The 23,186-nt window shown below is 36.5% G+C and overlaps 1 protein-coding gene across 10 annotated transcripts in view; it reads left to right on the plus strand.

Annotated features, from left to right (window-relative positions):
• EPHA6 (EPH receptor A6) overlaps positions 1 to 23,186 on the plus strand; it is a 510,917-nt gene that overhangs the window by 368,054 nt on the left and 119,677 nt on the right. For all 10 annotated transcript variants that reach the window (XM_021401686.1, XM_021401644.1, XM_021401659.1 and 7 more), the window contains 4 exons: positions 303 to 411; positions 4,613 to 4,683; positions 7,924 to 8,049; positions 16,448 to 16,633. In XM_021401686.1, the coding sequence (XP_021257361.1) occupies positions 303 to 411; positions 4,613 to 4,683; positions 7,924 to 8,049; positions 16,448 to 16,633 (492 nt within the window). The remainder of the gene's footprint in view (positions 1 to 302; positions 412 to 4,612; positions 4,684 to 7,923; positions 8,050 to 16,447; positions 16,634 to 23,186) is intronic.

The following is a 23,186-nucleotide window of genomic DNA, read 5'->3' on the forward strand; positions in this document are numbered from 1 at the left end:
ACATGCAAGGTTAAGCAAAAAAGCAATATATTTGTTCTAGTTTTATGTCCAAAATCCAGTCATGCCTGATCGTGCTGGCTTCTCATTTTAGATACCTATAAAAGTATTCCCCACTTCTTAATAGCTGGGATGCAGCTTAAGGTTTTTCACTTCACAGATACATTCTCATATCATGTTTGGTCTAGCACCAAGAAAACTACTACAGAGTAATTGCAACTTTTGGCTAGTTAAATGTTGTCGCCCATTCTGCTTCAATCCCAGGTGCTGGAGCTTTAACCTCGTTCTTTGTGCATCTCTTTCAGCTTCTGATATGGCTGCAGAGCAGGGACAGATTCTTGTGATTGCCACTGCTGCCGTTGGTGGATTCACTCTCCTGGTCATCCTCACTTTGTTCTTCCTGATCACTGGGAGGTAATTAAAGCTACTCCGTTCTCATTTTCTCAGGGTCTTTGTTATCCAAACCTAAGAATTTATTAAGCATAGCTAAGTTATTAAGGCACATTTTCAGTGCTTTTTAAAATAAGTTTCTGACCTTTCTTGCTGATGTGGGCAGAAGGAGACCAAAATTTAAAATACAGTGCAACTGCATGCTCAAATCTCTGTCTCTAGAAGACAAAGAAGAAAAAAGAACATAAAACACAATATAGAATCATAGAATCATAGAATTGCTCAGGTTGGAAAAGACCTTCAAGATCATCAAGTCCAACCGCAACCTAAACATACTACCCTAACTTGTACAACCCACCACTAATCATGTCCCTGAGCACCACATCCAAACGGTTTTTAAACACATTCAGGGGTGGTGACTCAACCACCTCCCTGGGCAGTCTATTCCAGTGCTTAACAACCCTTTCAGTAAGGAATTTTTTCCTGATATCCAACCTAAACCTCCCCTGGTGCAACTTGAGGCCATATCACCTTGTCCTGTCACCTGTCACCAGTGAGAAGAGACCAACCACGCTCTCACTGCAATCACCTTTCAGGTATTTGAAGAGAGCAATGAGGTCTCCCCTCAGCCTCCTCTTCCCCAGGCTAAACAGCCTCAGTTCCTCTAGTCTCTCCTCGTAGGGCATATTTTCCAAGCCCTTCACCAGCCTTGTTGCCCTTCTTTGGACCTGCTCTAGCACCTCAATGTCCTTTCTGTACTGAGGCACCCAAAACTGAACACAGTACTCGAGGTGGGGCCTCACCAGTGCCAAGTGCAGAGGGAGGATGACTTCCCTAGTCCAGCTCACCACACCATTCCTGATACAAGCCAGGATGCCACTGGCCTTCTTGGCCACCTGGGCACACTGCTGGCTCATATTCAGCCGCCTGTCCATCAGCACACCAAGGTCCCTTTCTGTCAGGCAGCTTTCCAGCCACTCCTCCCCAAGCCTGTAGGGTTGCCTGGGGTTGTTGTGACCAAAATGCAGGACCCAACACTTAGCCCTATTGAAACTCATACAGTTTACCTTGGCCCATCAATCCAGTCTATCCAGGTCCTTGTAAAGTCTCTTAGCTATAAGTTGCAAAGCTTTGGAGAATGTAACCTTAGGACTTCTGATGTCTTGGAGCTGGCAATATAGTTTGGTAAAGAGACTGGGTGGACAATTTTTGTTTCTTTTTGCTACATCAAATTTTTAGGCAAAAATATCTTACATAGCTGTGTATAATATAAACACTTGTGCGTGTATTAAGATAAAACATAAGAATCATGAAATGAAAATAAACCGAGGAAAACTTTACCCTAGAATATTGGGAAGATTTAGCTTTCTGAAGGTCCTGTTTTGTTGTTTATCATTTTATTGAAGATGCTCTTGTAAATCTACATTACAGCAGCACTGCAGCAAGTGAATTCACTGACCTGAACAGCGATTATTTTTTATAATGTCAGTGATTTTTATACTTACAAGTCCATTTTCTTCCTTTTAGTACAGTGCTAATTGTCTGTGTTTCCTCAGTTTATATGTTGGTCAGCATCGAATAAAGACATCGTGCTAATTGGATTAGAAAGCATTTTGATTTGGCCAGATGCTGTGCTCAGCTACGCACTGAAAGTTTAAGGGAATGCACAAATTCTTAATGGACTTGCTAAAAATGCAAGCAGTGATCAGAATACCAGTCCTTGCTGGAGCCCAGGTTCACGCATGTCACAGAGCATCTGTTTTTTGTTTGTGTGTGACTTTAGGATTTCATTTCTTTCCACCAGGAAACAAAGCAGAATTTAAAACAATAGAGACAGTATGTCCCCATCTCCTGTGTAAGACATTAGTGGCACCGCAGTGCTGCCATGGGTCATAAAAGCCTTAAAAAATCCTAACATTCTTGGGAGGTATGGGGCCAAGCAGGGGGAGTTGGACTCATATCTCCTGCAGTAAGTTCTGTAGTAGAAACTGTGTGGGCTTTGGCCCATCCATACTTCTTTTGCTTCTCCTTTCTTCACTTGCATAAAACTGGTGGAAGAGCCTCCTTGTGAGGAGGATTCTCCATGGAGTTTCCCTCTTACTCAGCTTAGGGACAGATGAATCAGGGGTTTGGATGGGGTTTTGCACCATTCTTGGTCCTGTTTAGAGTCTGTTCTTTGGAGGAAAGATGTTAAAGTTACTTCTCTGAATGTGCTAATGGTCATTACAGACTGGATCGGTATTAATAGACCATACTGTGCATTCAGATTTGTAAATAACTGTCTGTTTTGTTTGTATACCATTACCTCTAATTAAGAAAGAAAGTGATGTCCTACCAGTGCAGGCATTATGTGAATAATAATAAATCTGCTTAAGTCTAACATTTGATTTAAGTTAATTGAAGGGGCTCACATTGGAACTCACTGTGATCTCAATCTCAGAAACTTATCAAATATTCGTACAATTACTAGAAACACTGACAAACATTAGACTCTTTCAGACAAAATAGTTATTCAAAGACAGTCTTTCAGAGAAAACGATTCTCTGGAATCCTTGAAAGCAACTCCTGAAAACCTAACCTGAACTCTTCCCTAAGAAAACACTCAGTAAACTCAGGAATGAAAAAGAAATGGAAATGAGTTTCTTTCTGGGTTTATTCCTCCTGTTCGCTAATGTTAAGAGATTCTCTTAGCTTTCTAACTTCTTATTAAATTGAACTATTTCAATTATGTAAGATGTGAATTCATTTTGAAGTACTGCTTAAATACAGTGATAATAATGTACTACATAGAAGACAGAGCAAGAAAATTTTGAATACACTACTTACTGTAGGACTGGAGGCAAATTTCTGCATGGAGAATGGGATTGGTACCCTACAGATGTGCTCTGCTTCACTGTTTAGAATTAGCAATCTGATGAGCTATCAAGTCACAAGGCTGCTGATGAGTCTATTCATAGTGGAGAGGGTGGGTTAAATGAGCACCTGCGTCTGCACTCCACTGAGTGATTATCCACCAAGAGCAAGCAGGAAGCATGGCTCTCCATTGCAGATAGAAAAATGAAAGCAATAGTGACTTGAAGGTGCAGGGTAAGCAGTGTGACTGGGTCTGGGCTAAATTCCAGAAAACACAGTATTAAGGCTCAATATGATCTATCCTTATCATTACAGAAATTATTCCTTTCCAGTGATTCTCTAGCTAACAGTAGTAGGAAATGGGGAACTGGAACTGGAAGAGTCCACTGCTGGTTCTCACTGGCATTTGTAGTCAAATTTGGGGGCTTTGGGTACTAGGGAGAATTGTAAGGGTTTAGAGGGCTGTTTCTTTGAATGTTCCTCTGGGTAGACATTCCAAGTGTAACACTTCGTGTTCAGTGTTCTTGGTAATTGGAAAGTAGTAGTCTCAGCAGCTGGTGTAAAATTAAGAGATTTCCACAGAAGCTGAGAATACCATGGTTACTGTTTCCATACATTAGGATATGTATGTAATTATGAGAACAACTTACTGCCAATTATGATAGCTTAAGAAGTTTCTGCCTTTTGAATGTTCATCATCACCTCTACAGCAATGAATGTATTTGTGAGTGATCCTAGTCTTTTTCAGTAGTTTGAGTGAACCATTGATATGTGGTGGATGTGTTCACTTATTTCTCATATCTCCATGGTTACTATTTTACTAGAAATACTGTCTATAATTGTAGTTTATTTTATAAGGCTAATTATGAACACAGAAAAGCCAGTCTATGCCTGACAGGCTGAACACAGCTACATAGAGTAAAAAATACTGCTCCTAATGAAGACAAAAAATTATTTTTTCATGAACCCTGTTGAAGTCAAAGAACCTATCTTATGAAGAAATTTTGAGCTTTTTTGACCCACTGGATATAAAAGGTATTAGGATAAGATTTGATTTGTGTAAATCAATGTATGCAAACAAGAGTGCAGAAAAATAAGTATCAAGATTCTGTCAAATATGGGAATAAAGTATTGCATCAAACTTTGGTAGTTGTGTTCGCTACTAATCATCCACCTGTGATTTATTTTCACTGGTATCCCATCTGCTTGTAGTTCTTCAGGTTTGTTTCTCTCTTTAGAGTCATTAGTAAATTTCCATGGATTCAGAATGCAAAGACCTTGGCTTTCATAAAACTGCAGAGAAAACTTAATGTACATTTATTTTATGCATTTCATTCATTTTAATTAAAACCTCACTTGCTTTTCTTAAAAGATGCCAGTGGTACATAAAGGCCAAAATGAAATCTGAAGAGAAAAGAAGGGCTCATTTGCAAAATGGAAATTGTAAGTAGTTTAACACTGTGTTACATAAAATATGTTTCATATTTTAAATGAAAGGCATTCATGGTTTTGTATACATCTTTTGCTCTTGATATTTTAATCTGGCTGTTTGCATAGATCCTTGTTGTCTGCACCATCAAGACTGTTCTTATTTGTAAGTTCTCTAGAATAATTAAACTGAATTCACAAAAGTTCTTTTGTGTCCTATTAATCATATTTGTCAATTTTCCAGGTGAATTTCTGTGAATTCACCACTACACTGGACTGTATTGATTATCTGCCTCAAAATTCCACTCCTAGTACTGTGTTCCTTGTATTTGTATCCAGTTCTCTATTAGTGTCTTTTGGGATCTACACTTCCAGCCACACAACAAATAAGACTAACTTCTCTCACATTCTTTCTCACTGATCAGTACTGTGGAAAAAAAAAACTCTTATGGGCAGAGTGTTAATTTATTTAGCTTAGTTTAGTTACTTAGTTTAAATTACTAGTCTCGTTTTATGTTGGAGTTGATTTAAAAAAAAAAAAAAAAAGGTTTTATTTATTGTTAGCTTGTAGAAAGGGTATTATAGTTTTATTAATTTTTTATTCATTTTGAAAACATCTCTGGAACTATCGTGATCAAGACAAAAGCTATGTCACAAGAAATAAAATCTTCTTTCATGTGACAAAACTGTATCCAGACAAGTGGCTCCTTCTGTCTTGAGAAAGGGCACATTATGCTGTAAAAGATACTTCTTAGATTTGTTTGTCATTTGTTTCCAAATCTGATCAGAAAGAGCAGAAGACAAAAACCTTCCTGCTGCAGAGTTTGATATATGCCCTGGAGGCCATGACGGAATTTGAGAAAAGCCTCACTCAGTGTCTTTCATGCCAGGACAAATGATGACCCTATTTCTTACTGACACAAAGCTTTATCTTAAGAGGCTCGTTCCTTTGCAGTTATCAAAGCATCAGACTTGAGGGAGCATTTCCCAGATCATGTGCTCCATAGAATAAAGGATAAAGAGGAATGACTGTGAGTTACCCCAGTAGCTAAACTGTGTGGCCAACAGTATTCCTTCCTTTACAATGGAGTAATTAGTGCCTCCAACAGAAGTGCCATTTTCACACTAGTAGCAATTCTTGCCTGACTGCAGGCTGTTTATTGATTTGGTGTCCAGCATCCTAACCAGAAACAATTTAGGGGGCTGCACAGTTTCTATGTGGATCAGTATAAGTGTGACCTCTCCTAAGCAGGCTGAAGCTTTTTAAAAGAAATTCTGCTGTAAAACTTACACTGCTTAACATTGCCTGTTCCTGCTACCAGCTTAGTCATATCCATGCTTTGTCTCCACTGCTGTGTGCAGAGGGGAACCATCATTTGTTTATCCATCCTCTCTCCCTTGGGAGCTCTTTGTGACTCAGGAAGATTTCAGGAAATCTGCTCTTTGAAGGGAGTTAGAAAAGGGCCCATACTCCAGCTGCTAATGTGAAATCCCATGAGGTCTGGTGTGCTTCACGTTTCAATATGGTATGTGTCTTCTTATCGGTATTGGCTCAAATAAGTACTGCAGGTGATTTGTTGAAGCCCATCCACATTTGTATGCCCTGAACTAGGCGTCATCTAATGTATTTAGGCTCATCAGATAATGAAGTGCTTTAGAGTCATTTACTAAGTGAGAAGAGGAAAAAGACTATGTAGTACTTAATTCTTTTTAAAGAGGTTCTCTGGACCCAGCTGCAATACCCTGCTAAGTTGATGCACTATCTACATAAATGTCTGTTAATGAATTGAAAGTTTTCCAGAACTTAATCACCACATGGCAGGAGCCTAAAAAATTTCCCATCCAGATAGTCCAAAAGAAACAACATAAGTTCTTGGACACGCTACACTCAAGAGCACAAGGGATGTTAGATGTGCCAGAAAATGATGGCTTGCTGGAACCTGCCAAGGCAATCTGGCACTAACCCACTGTTGCTGCAGCCTTCTCCTAGGAAGCAGACAGAAATTATTAAAGCTTTGTTAATGGATCTGGGTATTTTTCTTCTCATCTTGCACCTGGCTCACTGGTTGTGCAAACTGATCAGCATAGAACAAAGCTGCACAGTCCTCCAGGACCCATTCTCAGAGAAGAGGATCTCAAAGACTGGACCTGTTTGGTAAAAGGAATGTTTATCCATCCACCAGTAAAAAACAGAAGTAAATTAGCAAGCTGTGTTTTCCAAGTAAAGGACAGATAGTCTGAATTTTCCAAGGAGTAACAAATAGGTATTTAAACTGCTTAGCAATAATCACTGTCAGTCTTGAGGATCTGCTTTTCCCCATATCTTTGAGCTCTCACTTTGTGTCTCTGTAGACACCCTTCCTAGTGAGCAGCTCTCTGCGCTTTCTAAGGTGATAGTTTCCCAGTTTACTAGCTGTACTTGAAAAATTCCTTCAGGATGTGAGCTAAGTGCAAAGACAACAAAGAGTTTCTTCAGACTAAAATATTAAGTGGCAATTGGAAAGGGAATACTTGTAATTAAAAAAAGATTCACTTTGTCTTACCTAAAATCGCATTTTCCTCAGAACTTAGATAGGGCTATTATTTAACTTTTTTTCTCAGGAGGTGCTTGTGTTCAGCTTCAGAAGAGACAAAACTACACCAGAGTTTGACACTATCTTATTAGTTGAAATCCAAAGACAGAGTTTTATAAAAGCTTTTGAGTTTTTGTTCCTGTCACTCCTGTGTAACCAGCAAACATGATAGTAACTAGTAAACAATTATATATGGCATTCAGAGAACCTAATACCTATATTTTCTCTGGGTTTTACTCTAACACTGGTTATCAGATAGCATTGCAAGCTAAAATGAAGACTGAACAATGCATTACAACAGTCCTGAAGACATATCCATACTTTCACTCGCCTAGAATATATTAGGGCACTACAGCAGGGTCTAGCAGAATGTTACTCACATTTTCAGGAGGAAAAAAAAAAAAAAAAAGCACTTGAAAGATAAATAAGGATAAAACGAAATATGTAAGTCTCTGCTCAATCTTTGAAGACCTAGTGCCTCCAGCAAATGGGAATAACTCTTGTATATTCTACAGCTTGTTTCTGTGAAATCAGTAGCAGGTGTTGGAGTCATCCTTTGTTACGTTCTGACAATTCAAAAATGATATATGTATTAATTTTTAAAAAAGAACTAAAACACATATTGTGATAGTATGTGAGTATCAAAGAATTGTTGACTCTTAGCATTCTCTCTGTTTTGCAGTACGTTTCCCAGGAATCAAAACATATATTGATCCAGATACATATGAAGACCCATCTCTTGCTGTCCATGAATTTGCAAAGGAGATAGATCCTTCAAGAATTCGTATTGAGAGAGTTATTGGGGCAGGTAAAAGCATATACACTCAAAAGCTATGCATGAAAAGACTTTTTCTGAAGTTACCATGATAATGCAAGCAGTCAAGTGTAGTACAAATAGGGGCATACTTCAGTGATAGACCAGTTTACTCTCAAGCGTCACTCAGCTTCTGATCTAAAGTTATAGCAGCAGTTTTCCTGCCCTGCTGCTGCTAAGGTTCTCTGTGTGCCTGTTCTCCTGTGTATCTCAGATATTTCAACAAGCTTGTGGAGTTTTGGTACAGACAGACTTTCTAAATAGATTGGAAACCAATGAGAAAGATAAGATGTTGTACTTAGCGTAAGTACTACTGTGCTTATCTATTTAGAAAAGAAATACCAAGAAGACATATGTAATCAAACATTGTCCATATATATTCTCTCAGAGTTTAGCAGTCAGTGGTTTTGGGCTTCTGGAAAGTGCCTAATGGAGCTATCCTCCAAGAACTGTTACACTCCTTTTTCTGAACCTGTCTGTTGTTCTGCCTCTGCGCTGTTGCATGATTATAAGTTTTACGCACTACGAAAATGTAGTAATTCTTACTTGATTTGAATTTGCTGTGTGATAGGCCCACTGGGTTCTCCTTTCTCCCTGAATATATGTTTGACACAGTTACTGGATTTCCTTACAGAGAAGAAAAACTTGTAAAGAGCAGAGTCTTGCAAAACCATTTCTCTTAACTTGTGTTCTGAAACTCTAGGACATACAGCATGTCATTATTGACCAAGTATTGATATTGTTTACTCTCTGTTTTACCCTACTGTTTATTGAGGACCTAGAGAGTATAGGTTTAGAAAGCTTCTTAAGAGGTTATAGAACTAGTAGATCTCAATGCATGCCCTCTGACCAACAGGTTATCATTCAGAATACCCACCACCATTTCTCACTGTTAGAACAAATCAAAACAACTACAAAACAAAAGAGACTGATGGGGAGAATCTGGAGTTCTCTGTCATGCTTACATCCTCAGTGTTGTTGCCTGCACACTGTCAGTGGCTGAGAAACATTAATCTATACTGAGCCCCAGCATGAAGGGACAGTGGGAGAGCTAAGGATCTGTATCAGTAATTTTGATGAGCACAGCAACAGAATAAAATTCCAAGCTCCAATTTCAGCTCTGATACTTTATTTCTGTTTGTGAAAGACATTAACTCTATACCTGTCTACAATTTACAAAATGTGGTTATTTCTCTCCATCACCAGGATACTGTTAGGAATAACTGAGTTTTGTAAATTGCTGTCTTAAATGTACTTACAATACTAACTACAAAGATTCTAGTAACAATTATTATGCTCCATATTCTGATGTCCATCTTTGAGCTGTCTATTCTTGTTCATCTGTAACAATACTGGTTTTTACTTACTAAATAAATGCCAGCATAAAAACAATGATTTTTTTTTTTTTTACTTTTTTACTTGTTCTAATTTTAGTGCCATCAAGGAAAAGAAATAATTCAAAGTACAACAGGCAGCTAAATTCAGTTACACCTTGTGGAAGGGTGTCAGTGATTAAAAAAAAATAAAAATTAAAGACTGTAATTCTGTAATTTGTTCATAGTGAGCCTGCCACAGGACTCCTGCTAGCTGGTATTGTCAGGAAAATTATAATCAAAATCCATAATTCACTGTGACTCTTCTTTTTTATCATTGCTTCATATGCCTTAGTAACTTAAGAAAAAAGGTATTTTTCAGTTGAGGTCCCTCATTTAATGGTACAGTACTACACTGGTAGCAAACGGTGCTGCTAAAGGTGTTTTATGCCATAGGAAATGTCATGGAAATAAATGCAAATAATATAATAGACATAAAACCTGGTCTGATAACAAGCAGAGATGAGAAGGTATTGACTTGAAAGTAAGAGAGAAAAATCTGTTTCAGCCTGAAGTCCATGTAGCAGGAGTACTACAGAGTATACCTGATTGCTTAAGCTAGATAATGTGTATCTGGCACTGTTCACCATATGAGTTATTAGCTTGAGAGAGCCCTTAGAGGGCTGACTTTTGCAGAAAACATTCTATTTGATTTCTTTTATTTCTTCCTTTTCCTCAGACATACTATACATATTGATTACAAAGCATATTGAAGTACCTTCAGCACTGGAATGGCTGCTGATTTCAAAGGAGAATATGACGGAGAAGTGTTGGGCTTACTGATTTTCGTTCAGATGAAAATTGTGTCCTTATTCTCAATTCATTTATGAAAATTCTTTATTCAGCTTTTCTCTCCCTCTTGTAGTATGTCCAGGAGTGAATTTTTACCTGCTTTGACATACTTCATTTTTACATTTTTTATCATATAAAATTACTCAATAATCTGCCATCTTCAAAGATATTTGCCTAGTAGGACTTGCAAACTATTTCAAATGAAATTTAAACCCAGTTTCATGCAGGCAAGATACAGGTTAAATATTGTTTTTGAGGCAGGGAGACTACAAATTCTCACAGAGTTCTTGGATAGCTGCTAGGGGACATAGCATATCATTGTTATTCACAGCAGTCATGGAGCTTCCTTTATGCCTTCTCTCTGATTCTGTACCAAACATTGCAACTGTATGTAAAATAGACTTCTCATCCCAGCAGAATTACTTCTAAAAGATTTTTACAGTTTTCAGATCAGTGAAACAAAAAATAAAATCTTTCACCGAATGAATCATTATTAATGATAAAACCGTTTAAAGACTGAATTAATAAAGATAGTTCTTAGAATGGCATCTTTTGATCAACTTATTTTGATTGATAATTTTCATTATGAATTTCTGTAATTTTTTAAGCAGAAACTTTTTCCATTTAAGAACTAAAAATTTTATTTTGCAAAATATCAAATTGGAACATTGCAAATATTTGATTTTTTTCATGGATTTTTTTGACAAAAATTTTGGAAACTGATCTTTTCCTGTAAGTAGTTTCAACTTTGCTTTTTTAATAGAAGAATTCATGTCCAGAAGCCCTTGACAGTTCACTAGTTGCATTGCTGATGGCTTTGACACTCAAGGCAAGATTTTTCACAGCTTCATTTTTCATCTTGCCCACTTCTGTACCCTTTTATCTTTTAAAGCAATTGGTAATTATGATCTTGGATGATGTGATTTGGAAATTTACATAATATTATTTTCTACTGAGTTTTCTATGACAACTATCTGAGAGTAATACTATCAAATCAGAAGTAGCGTTTTGAACAAAAGCTACTGATTTTCTCATTTCTGATTACAGCGCAGTAAAAAGTTAAAATCTTACACCTCTACTTATCCCAGATACGCATACACTGTAAATTTGAGAAAACAGAGCTTCCTGTTTTATTTTTGTCCTATGTTTTGGTCTTCTTCTGCTTAGACTTACAAAATCTAGGACACCCTTATCTGTATTTACCTAATTACCCTCTGCTGTAGGGATACATCTGAATGCTCCACAAGACATTGAGATTTATCTGAAATTGTATATTAGCAATGTTAGAGAATTTGATCTGTTTCTTTGGTGCCAGGTACAGGTAACATAAGACTAACACTAAGTTACATGAAAAAAAAACAGGTATCTAAAATTGTTGCTTATTCACAGCCTGTTCCACCTTGTGATGTTTTTCCATAAGACATTAAAAACTGAGTCAGAGCAGGTGGTATCAAATGGTCAGATTGAAAAAGTAGTGAGATATTCAAGGAGTGACAGCAGATCGGAAAAGAGCCCTTCTTAGTTGTGAAGATTGAGATGACACTTGGCCTACAACTGTCAGACATAATAGCCAAAATAAAAATAGAATATGTTTGCATTTAATTGTAGATTTACTAAACATTATTGTTACAAGTTCATATTGTTAGGCAGATTTTAATAGTGAATGCAAAGCAGCGACAGGTTATGAAATGCTGCTGAGCCCATGAGACTTCTCACTTTGAGAAAAAAATTAATTAGAGCAATCTCTTGCTAAAATCCTTTCAAGTAATCCTAGTGGACGTTTACCAAGCTGATGTTTTTGAATACAATCACCACATTCCATTATACCGGTTAACTGAACCTTTTACTTCAGTTCTCCTGGCCCTTCCCTCTGACATGCTTTCAGTATTCCAGTACATCTACAAACTCTCCAAATTACTGTCCTTCTTTCTTGCTACTTAAGTGTAAATAAAGCAATTAAAATACAGGCTTTGCAACATCCTTTCTAAGTAGTTCACCATTTGCCACAGAAGAGTATGAAGATCTGCACAAAAGTAACAAAAAGTGCACCTAAATCCAGACTCAAGCTGGATATCTAGTCAGGCTCCCCTTTATCCCATTCACTACTACCATACATCTGAATTGTCTGAGAAACAAAAATGCTGTTTTGTAGACCTTCTGATTAAATGAAAGAGCACCCAAGTTAATAGTTATTTATCATCTTTTTTGTTAGCCCTTGAATAACTTATGCTGATATCCTGGCTCAAACAGGAGGGTAAAAGCAGCAGTGGAAACAGCTGAATTGGCAATTGCAGTTTGATCAAATATTTATAACAGTAAGCAGACAACAATACTGAAAGCAAGACAGAACATACTTGCTACTGAGGAGACTCTTGCAACTGTTTGAGGATAATACTATCAAATCAGAAGTAGTGTTCTGAAATGAAGTTACTGATTATCTCGTTTCTGATTACAGAACTGTAAAAAGTTAAAATCAAACCCCTCTGCTTAACTAAGTGGAGGTAAACTTAGTGTTAGCTAATCTAAGTACTTGCTAAACACTTAGTGAACACTCACAAATGTGCTTAGCTTACATTTCTTGTGGCGATATCAGCCAAATAAAAAAGTGTTAATGAAGTCCACATTCTAGCAAGAGTTGCTGTTTAAATTGTGAGGTTGATTAGTCAATTTCCTTTTACTATATCCATTACTTATAGCAACATTTTACTGTTCTTTAATTTCGTAATGCATATTCTTGGTTTCAAAACACTTCATAAGGTTTTTTATCTTTAGTATTAAATATTCCATTATATTCCCAATTCCCACAGTTCCCATGGTTTGCCCTTTGCTGTAGATTTTCTTCAGATTATCCCATTCAGCCTCTCTTTGTACTGAGCTCACTGCACCTACTGACATGCAATGACATCCTTTGGTTTTGTCCTATCTGTGACACCTTTTTTTGCCCCATACTTCTTTCTCTTTAGTTTAAAGCTTCAGGCACTCTTCTTGGAAGGAATTCCCAAACATTCTTTTCAAGTCTCTATTGAAAGCAACACTTATCCTTGTATTTTCTTTATTCTGCCAATTTTCCCAAATGTCTAATGACTAAAAGTATGGGAAATGACTTGAGCTGTGTTTGGTGCTGTAACTTTCAGTTCTATCAACAGCGATTATGTGTTGTAAGATATTTGTTTTGATCTCATGTAGTAATACAAGAATGCATATCAGACTTTGAAGTAGACTGATTATTCCCATTTCACTTTAAATAACACGGATTTTATGTCTAGATGAGAAGAGGAATGTGCAGTTTCCATAAGACAAGTTTCTGGAGTGCTCAATTAGCTTCTTTTTGCACAACTTACAATAAGACATGTCAGTTTTATACCATTAAAACACATTATTTTTGTGTTATTAAAACTGAATGAACTCTAGACAGACAATGAACTCTATTGTTTTCTCTAGTTATCAACAGCTTTTTCTGTGGAGCAAGGAATAATGTTCACTTAATTGATATCTCACTCTTAGCTTCTACTTACTACACATATACCTTTACTGTTGCAGAGTCAGCATTTGTCTTGATTATCTTCACAAAATCACAGAATCATAGGTGTGGAAGGGACTTCTGGAGGTCATAGAGTCCAACTCCCTACTAAAACAGTTCCCTATAGCAGGTCGCATAGGAAACTCCTAGGAGGGTCTTGAATATCTCTAGGGAAGGAGACTCCACCGCATTTCTCGTCAGCCTGTTCCAGAGCTCTGTCACCCTCACATGTAAAGTTTTCCTCATGTTCAGATGGAAATTCCTATGTTTCCATTTCTGCCCATTGTGCCTTCTTCTGTTGCTGTGATTCTATAATTCTGTCTCATTCAAAACATTCAAGATTCATGATTTTGTTTTATAATAGGATTTTGGAAGTCCAGGTTATCTACTCTTTTCTCAGCAGTCACATTCAGGCAAACTGAGTTTAAGCAGAGCCTTCTAAAAGATAAAAGGGAATAAATATCTATGAAATTCCCTAGCCAACTTCTCCTTTTGTCAAGATTCCCAGAGCATAAGTCTTGTGACGTTATTTTCACATACTTCACATATCTTCAGGAAAGCACAAACTTTTATTTATTTTCAAAAATTAGGTAAACACAAAAGAAATAGTTTGATAGAAAGAAGACCTAGGAAACTTGGCTTTTGTTCGAATATGCTAATTTATTCAAAGGTTATGTTCAGGCGTCTGTTAATTACACTCTTGCACTTCTGTGATGTCTCTGTTTTGAAGCAAAAGACAAGTTATGAAATTGTTTGTTTTTTTTTAAATCCCTCCACTCTTCCTGAATCTTATTGGATAATAAAACCTTGTTTTATTTTCTAATGGAAGCGACAGAGCCTAATAAAATACAGACTTTATGACAATATTCATTCTAATCCTATAATATCAGGGAATTATAATTTTCTGAAGTGAAACTTCCATCCTTCAGTCCTTTCTCTTCTGTATTTGGTTTATATTTAATCACACTCTTACAGGATAGAGCTCCCTTATTTTCTTTCATTCTGTAGTTAAACTTCAAGGAAAACAAGTTTCCACATCATTCAATGGAGTTTATAACAAATTATATCCTCCAGATAAATGTAGGTCTTTTTATGACTTTTTTTTGTTTTTCAGCAATTCTGATTCCAAAATGGCTGGAGTATCAAATTTGATTTTGCTCTGGAAATACCCTGCACTGATGAGTGCTTTGACATATTTTTATAAACATTGTTTTTGATTTATTGAATTATGACCCATTGAAACCTGACCTGCAGACATCCAGAGGATATTTGGTATGGGCTTTAAATAACTTTTGAGTGGCTCCAAGATCAAGTAAAGTTGTGATCTCCATAGAAACTTAACTAGTAAATGTGCAAAGGGAATACAAGAAGATGTGCTTTCTTCAAAGGCCCTTTCATATACAGAACATCAGTTGAAGGAAGCTTTGAGATTCCACTCATTACACAAGAGTCCTGATTTGCTGAAATTGTTGGCCTTTGACTGTCCAAACAGTGACAGAGGTAATTAGTTTCATGTAGGCAATAAACCCATTTAAATAAATCATATGGAAGTGCTCTTCTGGGGCATTAAATCAGTAAGTACATTTTTAAATGCTTTCTACAACTGAAAGACAGTCAGATATTCTCATAGCATTTCTATTCATATAGGTGTTAATGCCACATCCCTCTTAAATATCTACAGAAAGGTATTTTGTCGTCATTAGAATTAAAACCTGTCAGCGGTTTACAGGCTGGTTCGGCCCGGTTCTGTGACTAGTGGGACGGGGGTACCCACAGACCCACACCCCAGGAAAGGGAAAGGGGAAAAAGGGAAAGGGTCAGGAGATGGGCCTAAAAAGAAAACAGCAGCAATGATCTGAGGAGGAAAACTAATTTACTAAAAGAGATATTGGAATGCAAGATAACACAATATAAGACAATATAATACAATATAATTGGAATTGAAGCTAATAAATCAAATAAAATGAGAGAGAGTGTCCAAAAAAACCAAAGGCCTTACTCTAATGCTGAAGGCGAGACGTCTAGCCAGGATGAGCAGCAAGGGAAGAGGGAGAGGCATCTCATGCTCTGGGAACAGTTTTATCTTTCCCTCTGAACGGAAAATGGAAACAGAACAATGTAAAGTTCTCCAGGAGACGTAGTTCTTCTTCACTTCTGAGAACCAGGTACCTGAAACTGTCCACGATCCACGGAACTGGAGCATTAACTCTTTAACTCCCAGTGTACTACATGACGTAATGATGTGGAATACCGATAACAAAAATCGTAAAACCATGACAAAACCTAAGCTTCATTACATTATTTCCTCATAGCATGCTCATTTAGATCACAAAGACTTTGATATCAAAGTTCAGTTTCAAAGTGTCAGTAAAGCAGGATAAACTGTGCAATGGAGGGCGGATGATTTGGCTGCTTCAGTCCCTGTGATCTTGGGGTAGTGGCGCAAATGAAAGTTGTCACTCATTAACTCAAATACCCTATCCATTATTTCTCACTGGTAAGAATACTATCTAGTTCTGTGGGCTGTGTGAGTCTTGGATATTTTTGTGTTCTAGTTTTACTGATCACTACAAACAACACAGAGCTATTAAAAAGGACAATTTTTAAGACAATTATTGAAGGTTAATTTGAAAAATAAGTTGTTTATGTTCATTAGTGCAAACTGTTCCTCAGGCATTGTGAATGATCTAACTTTTTTCTATTTAAGGTGAATTTGGGGAAGTATGCAGTGGACGTCTGAAGACACCAGGAAAAAGAGAGATACCTGTTGCAATTAAGACTCTAAAAGGTGGTTATATGGACAGGCAAAGAAGAGATTTCCTGAGAGAAGCTAGTATAATGGGTCAATTTGATCACCCAAATATAATTCGTCTTGAGGGAGTTGTTACAAAAAGTAAGTTACTATTAATAGCTTTTCCTTGTTTTTCCCATTCTGTGTCTTCTAGTATCAATATTAAGAATTCTACATTTGATATGGATTACAGTCTTTGGAAATTATGGAAATCCTAGTGACATCAGATACTGCATAGTTTGAGAGCACAGTGGGAAATGTACAGCCTGTCTGTTTTCAATTAGAAATGTGTTGGTTATTTGTTTTGGCTTGGTTTGATTTAATAAGACCTTAGTAAGGGTCTTATTAACTTGCAAGTGATTTCTTTAATGCTGACTTTTTGCTGTATTTTATGCTAAAGCTCACAAGAAATATTCTTCTCATAATTAATCATTGCCTCAACCCAGCTATGTTGTTTGCAGATTTGGAATGTTTTCTTATATTTCTCTTTTAAAAGTTTGCAGAACTTATGTCAAGAGGAAGTTTTTGTGTGTGTAATACAATGATGCCCTCTTACCTGGACAGTAGATACAATGAATATGATTATTTCTTCGTTTCACCTTGTTACAATAGCTAAAGTTATGTTTGGAAAACACAGCCTAGTAGAGCACAGAGGAAACTGTATCTCCTGAACTCATGTCACTGGAATGGAATTTCAGTAGATTTAAGGGATGACCTTGTGAAAATCTGTCTCCCTCTGGTTCTAAATTAAGATGAAGAAGATCAATTTGTTCTTCTTCACACAGTATTGCAAGAATAAATTCATTATTGTTTAGGAATGCATGGTTATTAGACTAACAAAATCCATTATGTTGCTCACTTTTGGAAGGATATGGCTTAGTCTCCATTGCTCTCCTGTCAGTAGCCTCTCTGCTGACAGCAAAAAAGAACACGAGTTAATGCTGACTGAGCAGCACTGGATATGTTTGTTGGGATTCATAAATACATAGGAGCTAAATTGAAATTAGCTCCCTGATTCATAATGAGAAATACAGCATCAGTTCAAATTTCACCAGCCATCACTAGTTTCCCAGGTGTGACCAGAATCTGTATGGTGAATCTAGCAATGTGTCTCATCTCTGAAAAATTCAAAGGCCTTAATTTATGAACATTGTTTAAATCCAATTAGTCGGTGAACACAGTCTACAGAATAATGTACTTGGCAATGGCATGGTTGTTCAATCTCTGCCACATTTATAAATTTTCTTTCTGTAATGCCTCATCATCAGTCTAGAGAGAAATGCAAATTGCATTAAGAAAACAGAAACAAACAGATAAATCAATGCTCCAGTGTTAGCCTATTTGTTCCTGTTCTACAGGAAAAATGGTTATAGACAACCTTAAGTCAAGAAGTCGTCATTAGTAGTTGTGCTTTTCTCTCAGGGGTCAACACACTCTATTACTGTTTTTGGAATGTTTGCTTAGATACAATATAACAACAGTAGATGTAACTGTTGTAGTCACACTGAATTATAAAAATTTGCACCCATCTCAGATGTAAGAGAAAAACTTTGAAAGCACCTGTGTTTTAGGTCAGGCAGGTTTAAAACAATTATACAGCAATAATTATAGAGTGAAAAGAATACACAAGTTATCAAATTTCACCCTAAGACCTAGAAAGTTCAAATTATATAAAACATGAAGTACTAAGTTGTTACAGTACTGCTTTGCTGCAGAGAAGTTAGGAGGCAAGCTGAGCAACGGGCATGTGCACTCTAGTATGCTTCTCTTTTATACTGCTTCATCTATGGTATTTAGAAAATAACATGTCCTTAGCTGGAAGCAAAGCAGTATCTCCCTAAATGCCAAATCTAAGATTGTACGAGCAAACTAGGGACAGAAGTTTCCTATGACTAAAAGGTGTGCTATAAAAGTCAGATAGAACCTTGTCCTAGCCAAATTATTTATGCAATGACAGCATGATTAAAGGTTGTTTTGTATTAAAAATTAGATTAATTATAGCAAAAACTCCTTCGGTGATGTGCATTACAGTTCCACTAACCTATAAAGGCATATTGGATGCAGTAACTTTGATTAATAGAAGTGTAATGCTGTTCTTAGTACATGCTTTCTTCTTTGTAACTATTAGTCATTAACTTCTAGCTGTTGCTAATATATATTGCATCAGTTTGTAAGCAGTACCTTCCATTACAATGTCATTGACTATTGAACAAAAAAAGAAAAAGGATTTGATTGTGATAAACAGAAATGCTCTACCAAATCAATAGCTACTGACTGGGGCAATAACGAATTTGTCTGTTCATTACAAATGTGAGCTTTTATCCAGTGCTACCACCTCAGCAAATGTGAACTTTTAAAAGATACTGTTTCCAAAATTGCTGTGGAATATGTACTGTACCAGCGAAAAATGCTAAACTAAGCCTTCTCAAAAGTAAATCTTCAACAGAATTTTAATCCACTTTTCTAATTGCATCTGTCCTAACTGAGATCCTTAATTGCAGAGAAACATTGCTGTAGAACAAGCTCTTGGCTAATAGAGTTCATTTCAAGGACAATTTGCCAGGCCAAGGCAAACACTCTGTCGCACAGAATCTGGATCTAGTAGTTCACTCATTTTTACTAATCAGAAACCACAAAGAAATTTTTATTCCTCTTTCCTTTGTTTTACCAGCACCTCTCCTTTCATGGTTTGCCATAAAAGGCTGCTAATTGCCTAGCAAATTGATTAGAGATACTTATGCACATTACAAAAGTATTCATGTTTCCCTTTCAAATCATATCAGTACAGTGATAATTTTAGAAGCTCTTCTTGGGTGTCCCATGCTATGTTCCACCAAGCTGTGCGTCATTGTCTGATACTGCTTGAACTTTCATAGACAAGTATAAGAAAAATAAAACTTCATTTTCCAGCGGAAACACTTGTAACCAGTGCTGAGATCTGGGTTAAAGAGAAATAAGATGCATTCTCCATATCTACACAATGTTGAAGTTTGTGTTTCAGACTTCCCATGAAAAGTTTGTGTAGTAAATACAAGCTATGTTTACAGCAAACGTCTGCCAGTATAACTATAGCTTTAAGACAAATGAAAAAAAATAATTTTCTCCTCTCCACTCCAGACTTTATCCCAAATAACTCTCAACTGTTAAAATTCATTTCTAAAGAGTTGCTTTGGTTTCCAAACTTTACATAATGAAGAACTCACACACATCACTTTGACAAGTAGAGTCTTTTTAAAGCATTAATTTTCTTTAATAACACTGTGTATATTATTATTCTTCAGAAGAGTTTTCAAAATTAGCCCTTCCTAAAAAGAGGAGGACTGAAGATAGCACCTAGATTTTTGGTTCTGAGCAAGCTCACATCCCCATAACATTGAGTCTGGCTTTGGAGCGATATCTTCATCTCCTTAGTTATCTTCTGACTGTTTTGCTTCCGTGATGTTTAAATTGTGATTGCTATTGCAGTTCTGAAATCTTTAGACAGTCATCTGACAGATTAAATTCAAAGTCTTAATCGCAGAGCTTCTTTTTAAATTACTGTGTATAATGTGTTCAGCGGAAGAAGGGTCCTGAGGTCTGTGTACCTTGTTCTTGTCCATGAAAAAGGCAAAGTGCAGTGTGATCCTGTTTCACTGCAATTTACAACTCTTCATATCCGACCTGTTCTTCATACTTCAAAAGAGCAAGAGAAATCAAGTAATCTTTTTTTAAAAGACATTTTGTTCTAGTCTTTTTTTTTTCCCTTAGTGCGAAAAAACTAATGTTGCTCCTTTCTCCAACCTATTAGCTCTGTGAGTCTCTTAAGTAGACCTCAAAATTCATTTTGGAAGGTGACATATTTTACAGTATATGTGTTTATTAAACAAGGCATTGTATGTTTGACTACTGGGCAAAAGGATTGGGGAAAATTTGTAACAGTGTTTGCAACTTTCTTGCATTGGTCATGAATTTGTACATCTAGGAAGAATTACTGTGTTCAGTCAGTTGACAATTTATCATGTAAGCTGAGACTATTATTTGAAGTTGGCTACATCATGATAGCTTGCAAAATGTGATTAGTATTATTCAACAGAATGTCATTGACTTCTGAAAAGTGTAACCTTCAGAATGAACAGAAAATGTACAATGTTAGTAAGTTCCATGTTAACATTATTGCCTTGGTTATGACCTACAGTGTAACCAATTTCAGATGTTGACGTTTACCATTGTCACTAATCTTGGTACATCACTGAGACATCACTGGAATCTCCAGGCATGGACTTATGTGTTGGAGGTTAAAACATCTTCACATCCATCCCTTAAAACCTTAAAAGATCTTGCACTGGCAGACACTTGCACTTGCCTTATGCAACAGATGAGCCCAGCACGGTGTCAAGGCTTTATTCGCCCCGAATGTCTTCCGTTGTGCATATGGACCATACAGTACGATGCAGAGTGATAGTGAGAGCATGACTGCGTAATATTAGCCAGTGAGCTTTGTATGGCATTAGACTTGGAGCTGAATTTGTCTCATGAAGCATATCATATCTGTGCCCATAGTGATGCGCAAAACAGCAGAATTTCAGTTGTGTTGTAAATCATTCTGTAAGTGGAGCTGTAAATTTAAATTTGGCTCACTGCGTTTATTTTTCTTGCTCTCCTGTTCCATAGATAATTAACACAACACATTACTGAGTTCAGTATTGCTATGGCCAGTGAATAAACACAAAAGCCATAACCACCACCATCGCTATTAGCTGTGCTTACTAGATCAATTTATTAAAATATAATCCAGAATAGAATGTTGAATATTAGAGCTGTGAATATGACTGCTGTAAGACTTACAAAGCTAAGTATCCACAGCCTTCTTGCAAAACAGGCTACCATTCAGGAACTTGTAGTCAAAGGACGTAATTAACTTTGATTGCACTAAGTTATTTTTACACATGCACACATGAATGTAGATATTTCAAAAAATACACACAAACTTCCATGTATTCCATTTGATGCAGGTTGCTACCAAGAACACAATACTTGATTCTCTTAGATGATGCATACTTAGCCTTAAACCTCTGGAAAATTAAACTTTTCTTATTACAAACAGAGAATTTTTTTACAGAAATTACAGGGTCATTATGATTTCCCGCAGTTGCAATCAGTCATTTTTCTGTGTTCTGCTTTTCTGTTTTGCAGCAAGAAAGCTATATATTATAGCTGTCAACTCTGTTGTAACATCTTTCACAGGACGATAAGCAATGAAGAAGAAGCATGTTGCCAAATAGTCAAACAGCTAACATCTTGTTAGCAGCAGCTTAATCTGGCCATGATATGGTATCTTACACAACTAAACTTTTACAATTCTACTTTAATAGGTTATGTCTGAGAAGCAAGATTTCACTTTCTTCAGGACCCTTTGCTTTCAGATGTCTATGTTCTGTCATGTAGTACCTATCTTTCAAAGATATTTAGATGTTTTGATGTAAGATGTTGTTCTAGCAGAAAAAAAAGGTGTCAGAAATCATTCCAACCAACAGCCTTAAAAAGAAAAAAAATCTTGTAGATAAGAAATAGCCAGACTTTTTTTGTCTTTTTAAGGAAAAGCACCATCATCAATTCACATGATTAACGTTGTGTGATCCTTACCTTCTGCTAGCAAGCAGGAAATAATTAACTGTGTAACTCATGTTTAAGTGTATGTGGTATTCAATAGCAAATTTTGTTGGGTTTTATTTTGATTTATTATTACCCTCTTGGATATATTTCTGTGGTTATTTACTGCTGTCTCCATTGAACTGCTTTGTCTTCACAGAATTTGTTTTGCCTGATATAGCAGGTCACAATGCATTCTAAGTGTAATCTCCAAGAGCTTTTTCTATTTTGGTGTCTTTCTCAGATTTTAAAACATACACTTAGTTCACTTAGTTCCAGCATCACAGTCATTAAGGGAAAAACAGAACAGCAACAAAAGTCCTGGGCCATGCTGTTTGTATATTTTTAGGGTGACAGTGGACCAACTGAGGACGGCTTCCCAGCTTTTACCCTAGCTGTGCGGTTATTTCATTAAAAGAGGAAATCATGATACTCTGTCTTGACTATGACTAGTCTGGGATATGCATTCATGACATTACTGAAACTCTTCTATCTGAGAGACCTATTTAACACAAGCAGAAATTATGCTGGTGTGGTATTTGTTCTTGACAAATGTGTGCAGGTTGTTATTTACTACATTGGCAACTTCCAAGTATTTGCAATCATTTTAATTTTTCTTTCAGATCTTAGAAGTGAAGTTAGTCTGACTGAGTCCTTCATATCTCCTTTTTAAAGCATTGCATTGTCGTAAACTTCATGAGGCATCACTTGACAAGTAAAATTGAGACTGGTGTAAGTCTTGAAAATTAAAACTCTTATAGCTCTCTTATTATTATGAAAACATATGCAGACCAACAGTAAAGGAATGAATTAGAAATCAAATTGTTATTACTGCATGCAAATGTTGTAGGTATGATCTGTTTCATCTCTTCAGTTCATTCTGTCTACAGAATATAGACAGGACTTTTTTCTATCCTTTGGGGATCATTATAGCTTAGCTATATGCCAGTGGAGGTTACTTAATTCAGCTGTTACCAGGTCTACTTGATTAGAAAAACAGAAAAGATAAACACTTCAAAGACATACA

The sequence above is a fragment of the Numida meleagris genome, chromosome 1, assembly GCF_002078875.1.
Source record: "Numida meleagris isolate 19003 breed g44 Domestic line chromosome 1, NumMel1.0, whole genome shotgun sequence".
NCBI lineage: Eukaryota > Metazoa > Chordata > Aves > Galliformes > Numididae > Numida > Numida meleagris.